General features: G+C 34.8%; 1 protein-coding gene across 1 annotated transcript in view; it reads left to right on the top strand.

Moving 5' to 3' along the window:
* The window catches only part of RP1 (RP1 axonemal microtubule associated), a 194967-nt gene that overhangs the window by 116820 nt on the left and 59315 nt on the right, over positions 1 to 18832 (top strand). Inside the window, exons 34-39 of the mRNA XM_068188719.1 lie at positions 5405 to 5624; positions 6931 to 7085; positions 8945 to 9158; positions 10461 to 10651; positions 12167 to 12377; positions 17562 to 17713. Of these exons, the coding sequence (XP_068044820.1) occupies positions 5405 to 5624; positions 6931 to 7085; positions 8945 to 9158; positions 10461 to 10651; positions 12167 to 12377; positions 17562 to 17713 (1143 nt within the window). The remainder of the gene's footprint in view (positions 1 to 5404; positions 5625 to 6930; positions 7086 to 8944; positions 9159 to 10460; positions 10652 to 12166; positions 12378 to 17561; positions 17714 to 18832) is intronic.

Raw genomic sequence — 18832 nt, 5'->3', positions numbered from 1 at the left:
AAACAATGGCAAAGCTACATTTAGAAAATTATGTCAAAGCCTCATTGTAATGACCTGATCCAGGCTGAATTTTTAGTTTAAATAACAAGCTAAAGCAATTTAGGAACTTTATGGGGAATAAATGAAAAGATAAATGGCATTTCTTAAGGACAAGGAAGCAGCTGCTTATCAGAAAACACACAGGAAACACACTGAGCAACAAAACAAGCTTCCTATCCTATGCCATGAACATAAACTGAAGAGATCAGTAGAGGTAGAATCTATCTATGGAGCAGGAGCACCAGCTGACTGAATTTTGGCAAGCATCATTGCATAAAGCAGTGGTGCTGCTACATCCAGCGTGTTGGTAATTTCCCAAGTGGCGCGTATTCCTTTTTAGGGCTGCCTAATTTCAATTATTGGGTATTACACTGGGAGAAATTAGTATTTCTGTGTGTCAGTTGTGGTTGTCTCTTATAGTCTACTATCCTTGGTACACAGTACTTTATGGGTTGTAGCCTTCCACCCCAGCAGCTTTCTGAATTTTGGATAGACTTTGGGTTAGTGCCTGTATTTTCCCCACAGCTATTTGTGTTCTTGTTTTTACTGCTTTGTATGAAGAAGTTAGTACAATTTGAGCATTATTTACTGTGCATGACATTTTATCTCTTTGCTGTATTGCTTACAGTGCAGCTTACAGAACAGCAGTTCTGGTATAAAGGGGCATTTAGGGATTCACAGGTATCTCCATAAGCACCCTCATACCTCTTTAGGTGCTTGAGCCAGTGAACCCAGTTTTGTTTTGCTGTCCCTTTCTTTGTTCTTACTAAGAGTATGCAGAAGAATGCAGAAACTTCGCTTTTGTTTTCTCACTGTAACAGCAGGCTGGAGGCATGAACGTGATATCACAAGGAGGACAAGCTGTGAATTCAGCTTTCCAAAAAGCATGAATAAATGAACTTTTAACCTTCCCCCAAGATCCTGGTCCTAGACAAACATCCGTAATAATATAGTGCAGTAAAAAGAACAACAGGTTATATTCTATAAGCAGCTCTCATAATTTTGAAACAGTAAGCTTAATTTTTGATCTCAGAGATACATTTATTGCACATTGAGGACAGAAAGGCATGTAAATTCCTGGTTTTCCAGGTGTTCTCACACAAGTATATGCACAGATGTGTATCATATTCAGAATGATTTTTCCATCCAAAATATGCCTAATCAACTCCTATGAAAGAACAGGTGTATTTAATAGCACATAGCAAGCATAAAGAATAAATTAAAAGAGAGAAAATAGAAGCATTCTCTTAGGTACAGTTGGGTTTTGGTAGTCTCAAAAATGTGTTGTATTGTAGTTGAGCTGCTTAAAAATAATTAATTTAATTAGAACACCTAATTTAACACTGATTTAAAAAATAAATTGAAAAATAGGAGATTACATCAGTGTTATGAAATCTGACAGGAGTAGTAGCACTGAAGGCAGCATGGCAAGAAACCACTGAAGTGGTGGAATTTTTTTCCTTGGTAGTCTGTTGATGATTGGAATCAATCATTGATCTCACATGGTATGAATAGATTTGTACAGTATATAGGTCTTTCTCACAGTCATCTTTGTTTCTTGGCTGCTAGCAGAGTGAGTTTGTCAGAGTACGTCTTTGGAAGGTCCTGCTGTATTGCACACATTCCGTTCTCCAGAGAATAATATAATACATGGGACAGACTGTGAGATTAGGATGCCCAAAACTGTGGTTCATAACACTAGCACAGGTAGTACAAAATGAGCAATAGTGCTCTTCAAGTAGGACTGTTGGTAAATACATGATAAATTCTGAATGTATTTTGTGTTAAGGATCAAAAAGGTGACAAAGTTCCAAATCACATAATACAATAATCCAATTCCACAGTATGAGATGATGCTCCAAACAACAAGCAGAAGAATTTCTGGAGTATGTGACAGATGGCTGTCCAGTTGAATTTTAGTAGGTTTGACAAAACCCTATTAAGTAGAATAATTTATGGGGTGGGTGGGTGGGTGTGATTTTTTTGGTTTTTTTTTGGTTTTAACAGAGAAAAGAATGAAAAGGAATTATATTTAAATATGCACCCAAACAGTAAAATTTACAAGGCTTTCATTACCCTAGGCACAATGTCTTTGAGAAGCCCTGTGTGAGTTAAAGAGGAAAAAATTTAAAATGTTATGAAATTCTCTAATCATCTTTATCAGTTTCCTGTCTCTGAAGCCCAGTAGCTCCTCCTAATTTTAAGAGCCATGCTTTTAAAGATTCAGGCGTGTAATGGAAAATATATTGTGTTGTTTAGTATGTGACAAATCATGCCAACTCAGCTAAGATTTCAATTTCTGGATATTAGAGAAAACTATTCTGAAGAAATAAATGTGAAAAAATTAATTAGGAAATTATAATAATGAATGAGGTAAAGTATCCTCTTGCAAATATTCTTGCAAAAACAAATTCGCAAATATTCTTGGAAAAACAAAATTTAAAACAAGGACATTCACTGGATATATGCTTTGTGATGGATTATATATCTGTCTCTGCTTCAAAGCTCATGTTGCATCTGTTAATAGACATTGGTGGAGGAACAGAAAATTTTGGATCTAAGATAGAATATCATATACCAAAGGAAAACTGCTTGTACTAAACTGGTCAGAAAAGGATTGCAAGAATGATGTAATGGCAGCACTGGGTACACTGATGGATCTGAACAAAAAGGCTAATATTGGCCATAACTGTAAATGAAAAAATAAATCCATGAAAAAAGGGGAACTATCTACTACACTCATTTGAAAATAGCTGGTGTTTAATTCCACGGATCATCCACAGTATGATTATTAGTACTTGCTACTTCAGTGGCAGTCAGGGAATTAATTGAAATTGTGATTCTGGAAACAAAATGGACAATTGTGGCTTCTAAGTAGTCTGTCCTGTATTTTGGAATTATTTTCCTATAAATCTCCTCTGTGCATTTCCTACAAGGATTATAGCACATGTATTTATGCCAATTTAGAATCCCAGTGAATTGCAAATTAGGGTAGCAGAAGACAAAGTAAAATGTGAATTACAGCTTGCCCTGTCACATAAAAATAACCAAGTTCTGTACTTTTAGAACTCCCAAACAGAGAGCTTTATGGAATAAGTAGTTCACAGCATTTAGAGTAGCTGTGTGATACAGTAATGAGGCCCATGCAAGAGAAAAAAAAATCTGCGGGCAATAATTTTAAAAGTAGTAGTCTGGTTCTGAAAGAGAAGCAATGACTTTGTTGTCTGTGAAAGAACTGTAGTTTAGATGGGTGAAGAACCTGTGCACTCTCCTCTCAATGAACCCAAATATTTCCTGTTAAGTTTAATTAGGTGGAATGCATATTTTGCAAGCAATTAATCCACTTAGTCCACCACAGCTAATGATACATAGCTAATGATATCCTTTGCAACATACACAGCATGAATGAAAAACCTTGATGTGAAACTCTGCCCACTCATTTCTCTTTTCACAGTGCAGGAGTGGAGACCAAGTCAGCGACAGCTTTGATCTCTGTGAGCACGATGGCACAGAGACAGGCAGGGCAGGCTAGGCTTAGAGAGAGGACAAGCCTGGTGCCCTCTTTTCTGGTGTATAAGTACTGCTGTGTGGCCTTTTTGAGTAGTGTGGAGTTACGGCTCAGGAGCTGAGAGGTTCTGAGCAGCCCAGGGCTGTTATATAGGCAATGGAAAGGAACTCTTCTTGGCTCCTTGAACAATGCCCTGAGTCATGAAATTGTGTAGGAGTGGCATGGCAACCACTTATAATACTTACCTCGAGAAATTCAGACTGGAAGGGATCTTTTAATCCATCAAGCGCAATTCCTTCCTACCAAAGGCCTCTTTTCATAAGTTCTGCATCATAAACCCATCATAAAATTCCTGTAAAACGGTTTGGGCAGGTAGCTTTATTTTCAATTAATTATTCCTCTTCATACTCGGATATTTTACTATTTCTTATGTGCATAACAGTTAGTAAAAATGATGTCCAACTCTCCCAAAATGACAAAAGCACATTTTTTTTAATACCTCTCTAATTAGAATAAGGGAGCTGATACTTCCCTGCATGCTTGTGTTCACTGTGCAAATGCACATGAACTAGCTTTAAGCAAGCGAGGTCAGCAGTGAAAGGCTGTCACGTTCAGAGCTCTGCCGAGAAGCAAAATAAATTGATCTGTTAGGTCTGTGCTCTGTCTTAGGAGCCAATCTGCTGGTGGTGCTGTCAGCGCCAGGACATGATTGTGTAAGGCTAATTTCAGTTTATTATTGTGATGCTATGGGGTGCACAAAGGATTTATTCCCTGGAAAGTCACCAAATCTAATGTTGTGACTGATGTGGGGGAAAAAAAGCAGCAATATGGGAGAAGAACAAAGCCACTGGCAACATTTTTTTTGTATTAAGTATTTTGATAATTAATAAAAAAAAAAATGTTGCCTCTAAAAATTACTAGTTCTCAGTTGTTTCACTCAAAATCATTTCCCACCCTGTCTTTTTTGTAGCTGCCCAGTGCATGGCTGCCACATTACTTCCTGTTGTTCAGAAGACTTATGCAGTGGTTAATGTCATGCAAATCATTATCCACAATCAGCAACCAGTTCTTGAATTTCCACATCTAGTATGGGAACAGGGCTGTGTTGTCCTACACAGTTATTTCTGTAACATATTTTTTTTAATTCAGAAATATACCTTTCCTTTAATGAAGAATTGGTTGTAAAGTAGTTTTATGTTCTAGACAAAACCATTTAGCAAATGAGAATTTATTAAAACTTCTTTACCAGTAGGATTGCCAAGCACTGGGACAGGCTGACAAGAGCAGTAGTTGAGTAACCATCCTGGAGATATTTACAAACATGTTGATGTGGCACTCAGGGACATGTTTTACTGGTGGACTTGGCAGTGCTGTGTTAATGGTTGGACTTGATGATCTTAAAGGTCTTTTCCAACCTAAACAATTCTGCGATTCCAGGCTCATAGTAATCATCTTTAAATTAATACCTCACTTGGCTGCTGATATTAGAATCTTTAATTGTAAGTTAATGCTCTCTTTATTTAGTAGAGTCACAACTTTCTGTGTTACCTTATGTCTAAATTGCCTAAATGCACAGATCTTACTAATTTTAACTGTGACTCACTCCAAAGTTATCATGCTTACAGTATGTATGCTTACAGAGTATCATGCTTGCAATACTAATAAAGGGGATAATCTCATCCATGATTATATCATGAAATAAAAAGGATTGATTCTATCATCACACTTATATCAGCCTCAAACTCAACTTTTCCATTATTTACTGTTAAGTTTAGAAATTCTACACTGGGATTGGGGAAAATCTTTCTAAGTAAACCAACCTTGACAGTACCCTCTTCCTCATGCTATTTGGTGCAGGTTGAGACTGGAGATCTGGGAGATGTATACAAGATTCGAGTCAGCTGTGATGATGTGCCAGGCTTTAAGGGCTGGCATCTGAAGTCTTTTCACTTACAAGAGTTGCATACAAAACAAGAACTGAACTTTGAGTGTAACTGCTGGCTCACTCTTAAGAGAGGGGATAAGGAGCTGATAAAAGAATTCCCCACAGTCATTGAGGACCAGAAAACTTTACCAGGTAAATACACCAAGAAGACATAAACACTGTGAATTAACTGCTTGAAAATAAATCAGTGTCACAGGTATAATATAGTGCTTTGTCTGGATTTGATACCTTCAGTGGCTCTGTTGCACCTGTCTTTTCACACATGCACTGCAAGAATGTTGAAAATTATATTTTCATTTTCTAGTTAAATTGCATATTGGATTTTACAGTTGCTAAGTCTTCTGCATGATTTTAAATGAGAAAAACTGAGCAATACAATTGGACTTTTTAGGGAAACAAACATGTTCAAAGCCATGGAAATTATTTGTTCTAGAGTTACTATTGAATTACTTAGCTTACAATAGCTTTACTTGCTAACATAAGTATCAGAAGTAAGCCTTATTGCACAGAAAAGTTGGAGTTTTTTTCCTAAGGACTACTTTTTTTTGCCATGCTGAGAGGTCTCAGAGATGCCCTTGGAATGCGAAGACTTACAGAAGTGCTGCATTTGTTCAGGAAAGTTAGCAACTACATATGAGATAAAAGTAATTAGAGACATGACTGCTTTGCTAAACTAAAGTTCCAAAAGTTCGGATCCCTGAATACTCAAACCTATTCATGACCTTAAAAGAAAGTACAGTGTTACATTAGTTAAATGTTAACTCCGCAGAACTGTATATTAAAAATGACATTTGAAAATTTTTGGTTATTCTTTTTGTATGAGCCTGAATATATATGCAATTAAATGATCTTCCTCAGAATAAAATCTGATCTGACTGTAAGAATTAATTCAGACAGGATCAATATAAAGGCAAAGACTTTATAGTTTCCTTCTTTAAGTTAATAAGTGCATTTTGTAATTTTTTATACTTGCATGTCATGTCATGCATCCAGATGCTATATTGCAATTGTTTCTTATTTAAATTTACATATCCTTATTCTTTGACCTGTGTTAATTATCTATTTCAAAGATAATTCAGTTTTTTATTAGTTTTTATTTTAGTTCCTGAACTAACTCAAATGAGTTCTTACTTTCCAGATCTTGCACAATAAAACAGAATCAGGCAGAATTTGCCTACATTCATAAGTCTAAATTTTCCAATTTCCTTCAAATTTCTAAGAAAGTGAATGGAAAGTTTTCATTAAGCTTAGCATGAAGAAATCAGATTCATAGAGAGTAACCTGATTATTTCATTTGCTCTGTAGCAGTTTTTTTTGTAGCTGCAGAAATAAAAAAAAAATCTGTAGTCTTACTAAATATTCTGTGTTGCTGTTTTATTTTAGGTATAGCTTGTACTTGATCAGCTTTAATTAAACTTTTTATTTTCTTTTTGTACAGTCTATAAGTATGTTGTTTCTGTACATATTGGTGACCGCTGGGGAGCAGGGACTTTTGCAAATGTTTATATCACTCTCTATGGCAAAAGAGGGGACACAGGCGTGAGGAAACTTCATACATCCCTAATGAAAGGAAGACAATTTCAGCGAAATAAGGTAATGGCACCATACTGCAGTCTTACATGCGCAGGGGTTAGCACTGCATTAAGTGTCACTAAATGCCTGCTCAGAATACATCTGGCTAGATATGCAAGAATTTGGAAACATTCACGGAATTTATCTTCCAGATATTCACAATAGACCAATGCCAGTGTCATTTATTTTATTTTATGGCAATAAAGACTCCACATGAGCAATACAAGGCAGATTAGTAGGCAGAACCTCTGTGATCATGTTTCTGACTTCTCTTCAAAATTTAGGACAGAACAGGGAGTAAAAAAAATGAACAATCAGTGAAAATTTAGACAAATTTCCACAAGACATTTGCAGTCTGTGATGTTTCTGAAACCACATTCCCACTTTGAAACACCAACTCAATATCAGCAAATTTAGACAAGAAAAAAAAATTCACTTAGAAAAAGAATGCAAATAAACCCAGTGTTCTAAATAATTACTATAAATAAAATTCTTCTCTTGTGAATTAGACTTTCACTCACTGAACAAGGATGTTTGGTACTGTCCATTGTCAAGGAGAGGCTTAGATTTCTATGAAATAATTTTGTTAGATAACTGCCACAGCACTTGTTAGGGTAAAATTGGAATCAGTAATGAACTGAGACTATTTCTAAATTTCATTTCTGTGTATTTCTCAGAACTAAGCCTACATAAGGAAAAGAGCACTATACTGTAATTATTTTAATTTATGTTCATACATGGATTTATTTCCTAAAATATCTTAATTAATGAAGTTAATGATTTCTGCTCACAATTTGCTGTTGGGTTATGACTATTATTAGAAAAAAATAAAATCTTTCTGTTCTATGAAAGTACTTTACTATTAGTAGCAGAAAATTTGTTTCTCCAATATTTTATTTAAAAAGTAATAGGAACAATACATAGGATTTTGACACCTACTGTATTCTTTTAGAGATGAGCTTGCTAATATCTTGTTTTTTAATTGTTTTGACATCCAGTTTAATTAGTACCTACTACTGAATTCTTTTATTTGAATTATGGTGTTTATTATATTCCTAGACTTTGCTGTTCAGACTCCAGTTGTTCATAACTTTCTAACCTTCAGCAGTTACTGTGAGGTCCATCTGGCCCCTGGTTGGGCCCTATACAGAACATCTGGCTTTCTAATAGAAATTTAGTGGGGCATACAATTTCTTTGCATTTCATATTTTTACTTATCTTGTTTTTCTAGTCCCTTTTCTCATCTATTGCCACTTGTGCTTACTTCTCTCATGTCTATCTCTGCCTTGTCCATTCTGCTTCCCTTCCCATCTCTCATCTTTTACTCTTCAATTTCATTCTAACTTCCTCCATTACTCTTCTCAATTTGCTCCACAATTATTTTCATTTTGTAGGGAAAGTAAAAAGTCAGATTTTTCTGACTACTGGAGAAGAATTATAAAGCTATCTTGGAGTAAAAACACTCTTTAGATTTCTAACTTTTGTTTAGAACTATTAGTATCTATATCTAGACTTGTTTGATATGCTTTAGAAACTAGATATCTGAAAAATAGAAATTTCATTAGAACCAAAATCTTATCATAACTGACTGTCAGAAAGTTGAGGTATATAGATTTTAATGTAATATGAAATGATTGATGTGGTGGTACATATTGACCAAAGATCAAATGAAATTACAATGCATCATTAATGATGAATATAGGATTAAATGTTAGTTCTAATCGGTGTGTGCTTTCTTAGATTCAGCAGGGAGATGCTATGTTAACTTCACGAAGAATCAGATTTTAAAAATTTTGAGCTCTCAGATGAATTCAGGCCTACATTTTCCCTGAAGTTTCAAGTCAAAATTCTGTTTTATTAAGTATTTTCCTGTTTTGCAGGTGGATTCTTTTTTGGTGGAAGCTGTTTCTCTGAGTCATTTGCAAAAAGTGGTCATAGGACATGATGGAGAAGGCTATGGAGCAGGGATGTACCTCAAGATGGTAACAGTCAAGGAATCACAAGATTCAGACAAAGAATGGGTCTTTCCACTGTGGAACTGGCTTGATACTCATCTGGGTTTATGTGAGACTGTTTGTGAGATTTTAACAGTTGGTAAGTTCTGCAGAACTGACCTGCCCATTTTTATATACATATATTTGACTACAGCTCATTTAGATATTTATAGTATCCTTCTTTTATTGAAAATGTGAATTTTCAGTTTGATCTTAGTGTTATAATAGAGCCACATCTGGTAAGGTCAAAGTTAGTATAATTCTGTATTGTCAATGTGTTGCATATGGAACACCTGCCTTCCAAATTAAACACAGCATATTTCAATGAGAGATAAATAGCCAAGCTTAGGATGTGCACCTCATGGGGATAAATAGCTTAAATTTTATGCACTATTTTTTGGCCTAGAATCTCATTTGAAATCTACAGAAAAATTACTTCAGTGAAATGAGCCTAGTCTTTACTTGTGAGACTATTCCACAGCACAAAGCAGCAGTTCTGGTATGCTCGTTTCTGCTCATTTCACACCTACTACTATGCCATGATTTGCACAAATCTAAACCTGGATGTACTTGGCAAAAGAATACTTACAGCAGGACCTTTAGTCATTCACAAGTAGTAAAAGATTTCTTCCTTCAATCCTGTGAAAAGAATTAAATACAAAGAAAATGAACTACAGAACTTTGTCCAGAGGAAGTAAGATATAAGATGTCCTTGATCCAGTTGTGTGGTTTTTCTGAGTTGTAGAAAGTACATTTTCCTGAGCTGTTCCTCTTCATGAAATTATTTTCACTTTGCCTAGACTGGTTAAAACATAACTAAAATGAAGAATAACAACAATTAATGAAGAAAAAGAGAGGCAGATAGTGATATTGATCTTCTGAGCATCTGGCAAATAACTTTGTGTGTTTATTATAGGTTACCTGTCAGTCTCACACTATTACAACACCTATTATTTTGCTAGGTAACATCTGGTGACAAGAAAAGTTCATTTGAATTGTTCATTTTGCATTAGGTGCCTACATGCTACATATGGCTGCATGCTCTTAAATGATAATTTACTTTAGTAACACTGATTGCTTTTTAAAGAACAATTACTTAGACTTCTAAAAGGTGACTGAATATTCTCTTAGCAATTACTTCCAAACATGACAAAGAGAATACATTGGCTCCAAAAATACCATTGAAACTAAATTTTAAACACAGAAAGAACATTAAGCTGTTAAATTCTTCACAAAAAATATAATAAAGATATTGATGTGTTATTCTTAGTAAGCAGTTGCTATAGATACAACATAACCTGCAAAAAGAGCTTTGTTTGTGTACTGTAAAGGCTGTGGTCCTGCTAGATTATGCCATTCTCTCATGCTGTCATCTTTCCTTTCTCTTTGATAATTTTTAAAGGTAGAAGGTCAACTCTTAGTCCCAAACTGCCTGAAATCAACATGAAGTCATCAGGTTTCTGGATAATGGATATCACTGGATCTGACTTGAGTGCTGAAGAGGATCCAATATGCCTTTCTTTTATCTTCTATGGCAACCTGAGTCACAAAAAGTTGCCACTTCAAGTCACAGGAAAAGCAATTCAGATCAAAGTACTTCAACCTTTCTCTGTTGCAAGAAAAGCCTACGAATCATGTAGCCAATAATCCACTTAATTCTGAGATAAATTGATTCTTTAAACTAAACTACCAAATTGATTTTTAAGTCCTCTGAGTAGTTTGGCACAGATCATCATTTTTGTTTGTAGGTAGCAACTCATGAACAATGGTTTTTGAATGAGCAAATTCTCCCAATGTCTCATACTAAGAATGTTTAAGTGAGTGAATTGGTCCCTTGGTGCACATCACAGTGTATAGCACGCAGCAGGTACTGATTTACAGGCTTTGTTGATCTCACAAAAATCAGCAATTTGTAAGCATACAATATGCCATGGGATACTTGTAGAGCTTTTGGGGCTGATGATAGAGAAGGAAGAATCATAAATGAGATTAAATGCACAGAAGGTTAATTTTTCTCTTTTCTCTCTCATATAATTTATTCATCCCTGCCATCAGTTTCTCTGAACTGGTTTTTCTAGTATGGTTTCTCTTTTCCCCCCGGTTATTTATTGTCTCTTATTTTTTCCTCTTAATGAATTGAATTTTATGATTGAGCTAAAGAAATCATCTGTTGTATTTTGATGCTCCTCTTTAATGAAATAGAGACTCAGCAGACTAGACTAACCACAAACATGATTCAAAATGAGGAGTACTCAGAGGGCTTTTCTGAGTTATTTCCAAGAACCTCTGGTAAATATGAAAAAAAAAAAATAGTATGAAGATGGAAGTGCCCTGTCAGAGAAAAGGCTGAAGTCAGGTCACGTGGACTTCTACTATCTGAGCATCTCTAAAATGAAAGAGCAGGGGAAAGAACCCAAGAAGTATTGAATAGGAAAACACGACATCTCTTTTCTCCCTTTTTTTTTCTTACAGTGAAAAAAAAAAAATTAAACCACTAAGTATAATATCTAAGGCCTCCTCTGCTTTCACCTACTCAAGCAATGGTATGTCCTAGAGAGGGTGCATTATCCCCAGTAGAAGTAGATTGTTTTTTTCCTCAATTATGAATGCAAGATTTTAATGTACAATTTCTATGATCTAGAGTGAGGATGAAGGATCTCTTGGATGTTTCCTCAAAACTGGATTAGCTTTCTTTCAAATTCATGATTAATTGCATCATTTTTATTGTTGTAAGAAATATTTCCAATAGTGTCCAAAGTTTTAAAAATTGGCTAAATCTTCTGTGCCTGAAAATAATCTACTGAACCTGTGTAATATACATATGAACATTGTGCCTTGTTCTGTGTACAAATTTCAGCAGTGACTGCCATTGCTTGTTCCTTAATATCAAACCTCAAGCATTCCATCTCCTCATTCATGTTTTTAAATCAATTTTGTATTGATTAGAAATTAGTAAAGTTGATTAGAAAATAGTACTAGTTATAAATCTGCCCCAATTTTTTAACTACTGAAGTTTGTTCAACTATTGCATACAGCTGCCAAGTATGTTTGTTCTGACACAATTTTTTTGAAATGAGATCCATTCATCTTGTCTTTTTCCTCACATAGGATGAACTGGCAGATATTGGCTCAATATACAAAGTTCAGGTAACTGGCCCACACAGTGAGCTAAAACAGCCATGGCACTTAGATTCACTGCATATGAAGCACACAGGCACAAAGGAAGAGATGTATTTAGCTTTTGACTGCTGGTTTAATCCTAAGGAAGACAAATGTCTGGAGCTGCCAGCTCTCTATGCAGATCAGGAGCCCTTGCCTGGTAAGCTATGTCTTTTTTTGTTACTGGGGTCAGGATCTGTCTCTGAAATACCAGCACATCTCTTTTGGGCCAAAAATACTGTGTGGAGATTTCCATAAGAATTTGATATTAAGGAATGTGATGGTTTTGCACATGCATTTACCACAAAAGAGAAATCATTGGTATGAGGATTATGAGAGATGCTCTAACTGATGATACCAAATATGGTATTTGGCTTGTTTCACATTAGATGATGTTCCAGTTTTAACTTTTGATTATTTATTATCTCTTCAAATTAATGCTATGTCAGCTGAAGATGAGTACAAAATATCATCTACTGTGTGATACTATTTGTCTCTTCCTATTCACAAAGAAATGTATGTGATCTAGAAACAAAGTAAAGAAGAAAAGAATTGTAGACCCCCTACACAACAAAGATAGAATTTTTAAAATGCCACAGAGTTAGCCAGCAAAGAGATATTCAAGAATTTCAATTACACTAGTGTTTTATTCATGTCAATGAGAAATTCCTAGCACAGCAAGTGATATTCTTCAAAAATACACATCAAGTTGCATGCTTCTCTGCTGTTAGTAACACATGTGAATGATATGATGCCAGAGAGACAATTAAGTGATTTCTGCCAACCACCCCTAACCACTTCCCCGGGAACAACCAATTGTATACTGATAACTTGATCACTACTACTTAAGGACAAGTTTCCCATTTATTCAGCTCATTAGAATAAAGAGGATTGATGGAGAGAGTAAAGATCATATATTGAGGCTTTTAGTGCCAGTTAAGAGGTTTATTGCTAGAGGCTATAGAACAAAGAGTGTTCTGCTTAAATGGAAACTAATAGAAAAAGATGGAAGCAGCCCAGAAAAAGAAATAAAATAGACCACGTGGACTTTTGCAGACCATTCTTTAAAGAGAGTTTCCTAAATATTTAATCTAACTTAAAGCTGAAACTTGAAAGAAACAGTGAAGACCCTTTAAATTTCTGGTTTTGTGTGGGTTTGCATAATTAAAAAAATTTGTCACCTTGTATTCATGTACTAAAAAATCTTACCATTTTAGACTTTTGATCCATCAGATTCAAAAAAACATTGGGTGTTGGATGCTGGATTTACAGTCATGAATATAGTAATTCTATACCTTATCAAAAGGCCCTATTTCCCTAATTTATTTAAGAAAAAATGAGAAGGACTGTAAACATGAACAATTATTTTCTGACTTCACACTTGATAAATTTTTACTGCATATAAAAAATCCAAAAATTTTAAGAAGTTAAAATTCTAGAATACACCTCTCAAAGCCTCTATAGTGCTAAGAGCCAAATGGAGATACTCTCTGAAAACATTATTCTGATATGTAAAATAATTAATTATTGAGGTATATTAGAAATGTAGGGTGTTTTTCTTGGAAATTTTTGGGTAAAAGATATGTATATGCTCTCTCTCAAATTTAATCTTTAGCTGGGAGTATCTACCAACCTAGAAAGTTTTTCACAAACCATTTTGTTGAGTCCAGTGATTTACAACTGGAAGTGTTAATATCACTTTTATTCTTTGTGGTCCAAATAATACTTCAGTCTAAAATGTCTTCTTCGTTATATTTTGGTTTTATTCATAGACACACACACATAAGAAATTAATATAAAATAATAATAAAAATTAATATGTATTTACTCTCCTATCTTTATGGATTTTTTTCTTTTTAAATGAACATTAGATGATTGCTTTCAGTTTTGCAATATGTGACTTACATCTGAAAGAGAATTTTTATAAATAGGATTGGGAAGAGACAAAGAATGACAAGCTTGAACAGAATACCTTGTCTTAATAGATTTTTGTGGTTGTGGTATGCTGTTCATACAGAACACAATCAGAATGCTCCCAAACTCAGCCTAAAAACTTTTACCCCATTTCCCAGCATCCCATTTCTGTTATGACTCCTTTCACAGGGTCTACTTTGTATATTTTTATGTCACTTAAATAGTGGAAAATTAATAGTAAATATTTACTATGACTGCATTGAGCTTTAAATTATGCATCAATAGATTCAGCAGCTTCAGCTGAAAGTACAGACTCAGCAGAAACATGACATACATTTCTAAGCTAAGCTTGTGGGTCTGTATAGTAATGATTCAAATATTAATGGACAAAAGCAGTAAAAATGTGAGCACTGTGCTTTCTCATCTACCCCCACAGAAGTGGCCAGCCACATGGACCAAAATATTTTGATCTTATTCATACAAGTAGCCTTTTGACTTCAACAAATCTGCTCACATGTCCCAGTTACACAGACGAGGCAACACTCTGAATGAACAACACGGAAACTTTGTATCCTAACTCCCATAAAAGCAAAATGCCATTGGCTAAATGCTAACTAAAGTGTCACCTGGACAGCTTATGTATTTTCAACCATCTGGAACTCCAGAAAGATCAAGTCTGTGTAGCTGTGCTGACCTTAATGCAGCTATGTTGTCTTTTACCTGGCAGCACATATTTAACGCCCTTGAAGAAAGGAATGAGATATGTTAGGGCCCCAAGCTGGGAAAAATCTTGGTTTACTTCTTATCATCAAATATGAGTGATACCATCAATTATAAGAATTTTCCCAGTCCTTAGTTTAAATTATTTAAAAAAAAATAGTCCCAGGTGGAGTCCATGAAGCAAATATTGCTGCAGTGAAATAAAGCTACATTTAAGCAAACAGATTTTCTCAGACATCATCCTCATAAGTAAAAGGTAAAGACAAATAAATAGATTTCAGAAATTCATTGAAACAAGCAGACTTTTATTAGCAGACTTATGCAGCCCTTATTATTTAATGAATCCATTTTCATATTAATGTTACAGTCTATACCAACCCCCTCTTTTAAACCATTAATCCTGTTATGGGACCTTTTTATTTTAGAAATAGAAAGAAATAGCTATATAAGTTGTCACAATATTTGAATTCAGACCTTTTGATTATAACACTCAACATGAATAGCACCAACTTGTGAACAGAGCTGTAAGAAAAGCTTAAAATAAATATCCTCAGAACACTTTTTTTTTTTCCCTCCCTGTTTTCCTATCACCTACACATAAAACTAAATGACAGCTTTAGCTTCTGGGTTCATTGAATTTTTCTTAAACCTACTAGAACTTTCTCATAATTATAATATTTTTAAAGAATGTACAGTTTGCTTAAATAGACCTTTTCTATTTTGGAAAAAAATTGATTGAAGAAGAAAAATTTACTGAGAATAGCAGATGTTTCCAGGATGAATACTCAGATATTAATGTATCTTATGATGTACATTAGACTTAAATATATGTTTCAGACTTGACTAATGTGCATTTCCATGCTCTCTAGCTTGTACTGTCAGCTGTGAAACTGAAAGTGCTTTGTTTCTTCTTGATTTCATGTCTGTCTAAAGCAGCACTCCCCTCCTTTGCACACCAGAGTTGCCTGGGAAAGCAGATATTGTAGAGCCAGCCAAGTTCCAGGGAGGGACAGGAGACAGAGTGAGGCTGGAAGACTTTCTCCGGCATGTAAATGTCACATAGTCTAGATGTTTTTTATGTTTTACTGCTACAGTGATGAAGGCTGTGGGAGAAAGGGCTGATAATTTTTGGTAGTCAAACATAGCTCAGGACTTGTAAAATGCTGGATTTTAAGGCTGCTCAGTTCTTAAAAAAAAAAAAAAAAAAAAAAAAAAAAAAAAAAAAAAAAAGTCTTCATGTTTGTGATAAAAAAAGTTCAAGAGATAATACAAATGTTTTCAGATACATTCTTAGTACATGTGCACTGCTCATCACCTGCATCCCAAATGTGACTCTGCATTTTACAGTGGAGAAAAATGTTGTCCTTATAAAAATATTAGACAGTCGTGTTTTAAAAACATGTGTTGCCACAATAGCATAGCTTTTATTCTTAGCCTGAAGAAACGATGCCTGTGGTTGGAAGCAGAGGAACATTTAGACCATCTAAATTTAGACTCCTGAATTCTAGTGTTTTTCTCTAGAATGTGTGGGAACCCATCAGAGGTGTTTTCTATAGCACCTGCTTTCCCCTGCTGGCTGCATAAGGATCTTAGTCATAATATAGCCACCAAAGTTAGATTCCTAAATTGACAGTACCAGCTCATAACACAAATGAGCCCAAATGAACACACTATGCAAATGATACTATTATAGACTGAATTAGAGCACACAGCATCAGAAGGAAAATAAAATCTATCCCCCAAAAACCCTTCTTATTTTGTCCTGGGGTCCTTGTTGTTAAAATGATGCAAATAACAGTGAATATTGAGATTGTAACCTGCTTCTGTTTAAGTGTTTCCTTGTTCATTGTTTCCATAGGAAACTCAGGGGCTGAAATAGGTCATTTAAAAAGTGAACATAGGAGATTTCCATGAAGTTTCTTTGACATGAATTCAGTCTGGTCTCATCTGCATCACTTCACTATGTATTGTGACAAAAAGAGGCAAAGAAGCAGAAGCTTTGTATAGGGGACGTGGGTGTCTCTTCTAATCTCTATACTGTGACCACAGCTGAGAAACTCAGGAATGCTTTCCCTTAAACTCAAAATTCAGTTATCTGACCTGGATTTATGGGCTGCTATATCATTAATGGCAGGTTCTTTGGAGAATGATACAAAATGTCAGGAAGATTTTCTATTTATATATTAAAGCTGATGTTGAAAGAATTTTTAATTCATTATTTTAATTTTGTATTACCATATTTTAACTTAAGAACATTGTGATAGTATTATGGTCTAACTAGTGATAAATAAAAATAGAGGGAGGGAAAAATCAAAGAAATATTAGTAAATAATAAAAAGAAAAAATTAGACTTTCTGAAGAGGATGCATGTATGGCTTTTTTCTTAAGAAGGATTTTTCTACCTTATATGGAAGAAGACAGTACACAAGAGATCCCATGCTCCAAACAGCAATCAGTAGCACTTATTTTCTGGGAGTGGTGTCAGACCAGAGGATATCTATATGCTCTAGATTGTAATCCTGTTATGCAGCAAGAATGTGTTTTGGTTATGTGTATGTCACCAGAACTGAAGAGGCCTTGTTTGGTGGTACAGTATGGCATTAGGGTGAAATCTGCAATTCTAAGAATTGGTATATAATGCGGGTGTCAGGCAAGACAAGTGTTTTCTCCTGCTGACTTTTTGGGTTTATTTTGTCTATTTTTTCTGAAGTTGTGGAGTATGAAATCCATTTGCACACGGGTGACTTGAAGAAGGCAGATGCCACTGGAGAGGTTTATCTTCTTATACGAGGAGAAAAAAGTGACTCGGGGAAGCGATGGCTTAACTCAAAAAACAGCCTGATCACTTTTGCTAGAGGGCAGGTAAAATAATGAGGAAAAATTTAACTGAATCAGTGTGTCTTTTTGTTAGAACTTATATTTTTAGAAAACCTTTTATGGATAGAGTATCAAAAATATTAATGTTTTCTATTCCATATATTGATTGTCTCCATAGCTAACATATTGCTTTTAAGCATCATCACTGTTATGCTACAGTAAAACAGTTAAGGTGATAAATTAATTCTGAATTGGACTAAAGGAGCTCTAAGAGTTCTGTTTTAATATTGAGGACTTTAAAGGCTGGGAAAGCATCACTGCTTTATTAAAATATGCCTGTTTGTTAGAAGTGATAATGTTTCTGTAGGATAACTCACATTTGTAGCCACTCCATCTAAAGTAGTCTATGAACTTACCTTGTTAACTTTCCTGATCACTGTCAGTGTTTCAAGAAGACTCTTATTTTTTCATGTTTCCAATTTTTCCACACACTTCTTGCTTTTTGGTAAACATATTGTTGCTTTTTGAGATTAAATGACTTTTCCTAGAAGAGTAATTCCTTAAGTAGCTATTGGCAAAAGAACAAAGTAACTAAAACAGACTGCGGATCAAAAGGAAACATCTCTTTCAAATCAGAACATGTCTAGCTGATACTTTGTTAGAACCTAGTGTTTAGAATTACAGCTTGGATTTTTTTTTTTTTTTTTTTTTTTTTTTTTTTTTTGTTTTAAGGAAATTGTGAAATGAAGTAACTGGAAATCTTCTTATAGGGAGTGTCGGAGAGAGTATTTCACTCTTGCCAGCCAGCTTAGTGCAGTTTCTTCTCTGATGCAGAAAGCTAGAGAAATGTACTTGATATATGCTTCATTTATTCTTTACACTCACCTGTGTTTATTTTATCTGCTTTTCTTACTATTTTTAAAGATTCTAGAAGGTACAAGATTTTTGTGTGACAAGAAACCCAGATCTTAGTCATTGTGTCCTCTGTATTTTCTTTCTCCATTTTGGAAGAGAATATGCATACCCAATGTCATGCTCATCAAGAACTGATCAAACTGGTAGCTCAACGTTCACAAGTTAAATCTGAAAATAATGACAGGATAGAAGAGCTCATCTTGTTTGAAGGAGTAATATAGGAAGTTGTATAGATTACTCTTTTTGATG

The sequence above is a fragment of the Anomalospiza imberbis genome, chromosome 1 (assembly GCF_031753505.1).
Source record: "Anomalospiza imberbis isolate Cuckoo-Finch-1a 21T00152 chromosome 1, ASM3175350v1, whole genome shotgun sequence".
NCBI classification, from domain to species: domain Eukaryota; kingdom Metazoa; phylum Chordata; class Aves; order Passeriformes; family Viduidae; genus Anomalospiza; species Anomalospiza imberbis.
This window is presented reverse-complemented; position numbering and strand designations above follow the sequence as displayed.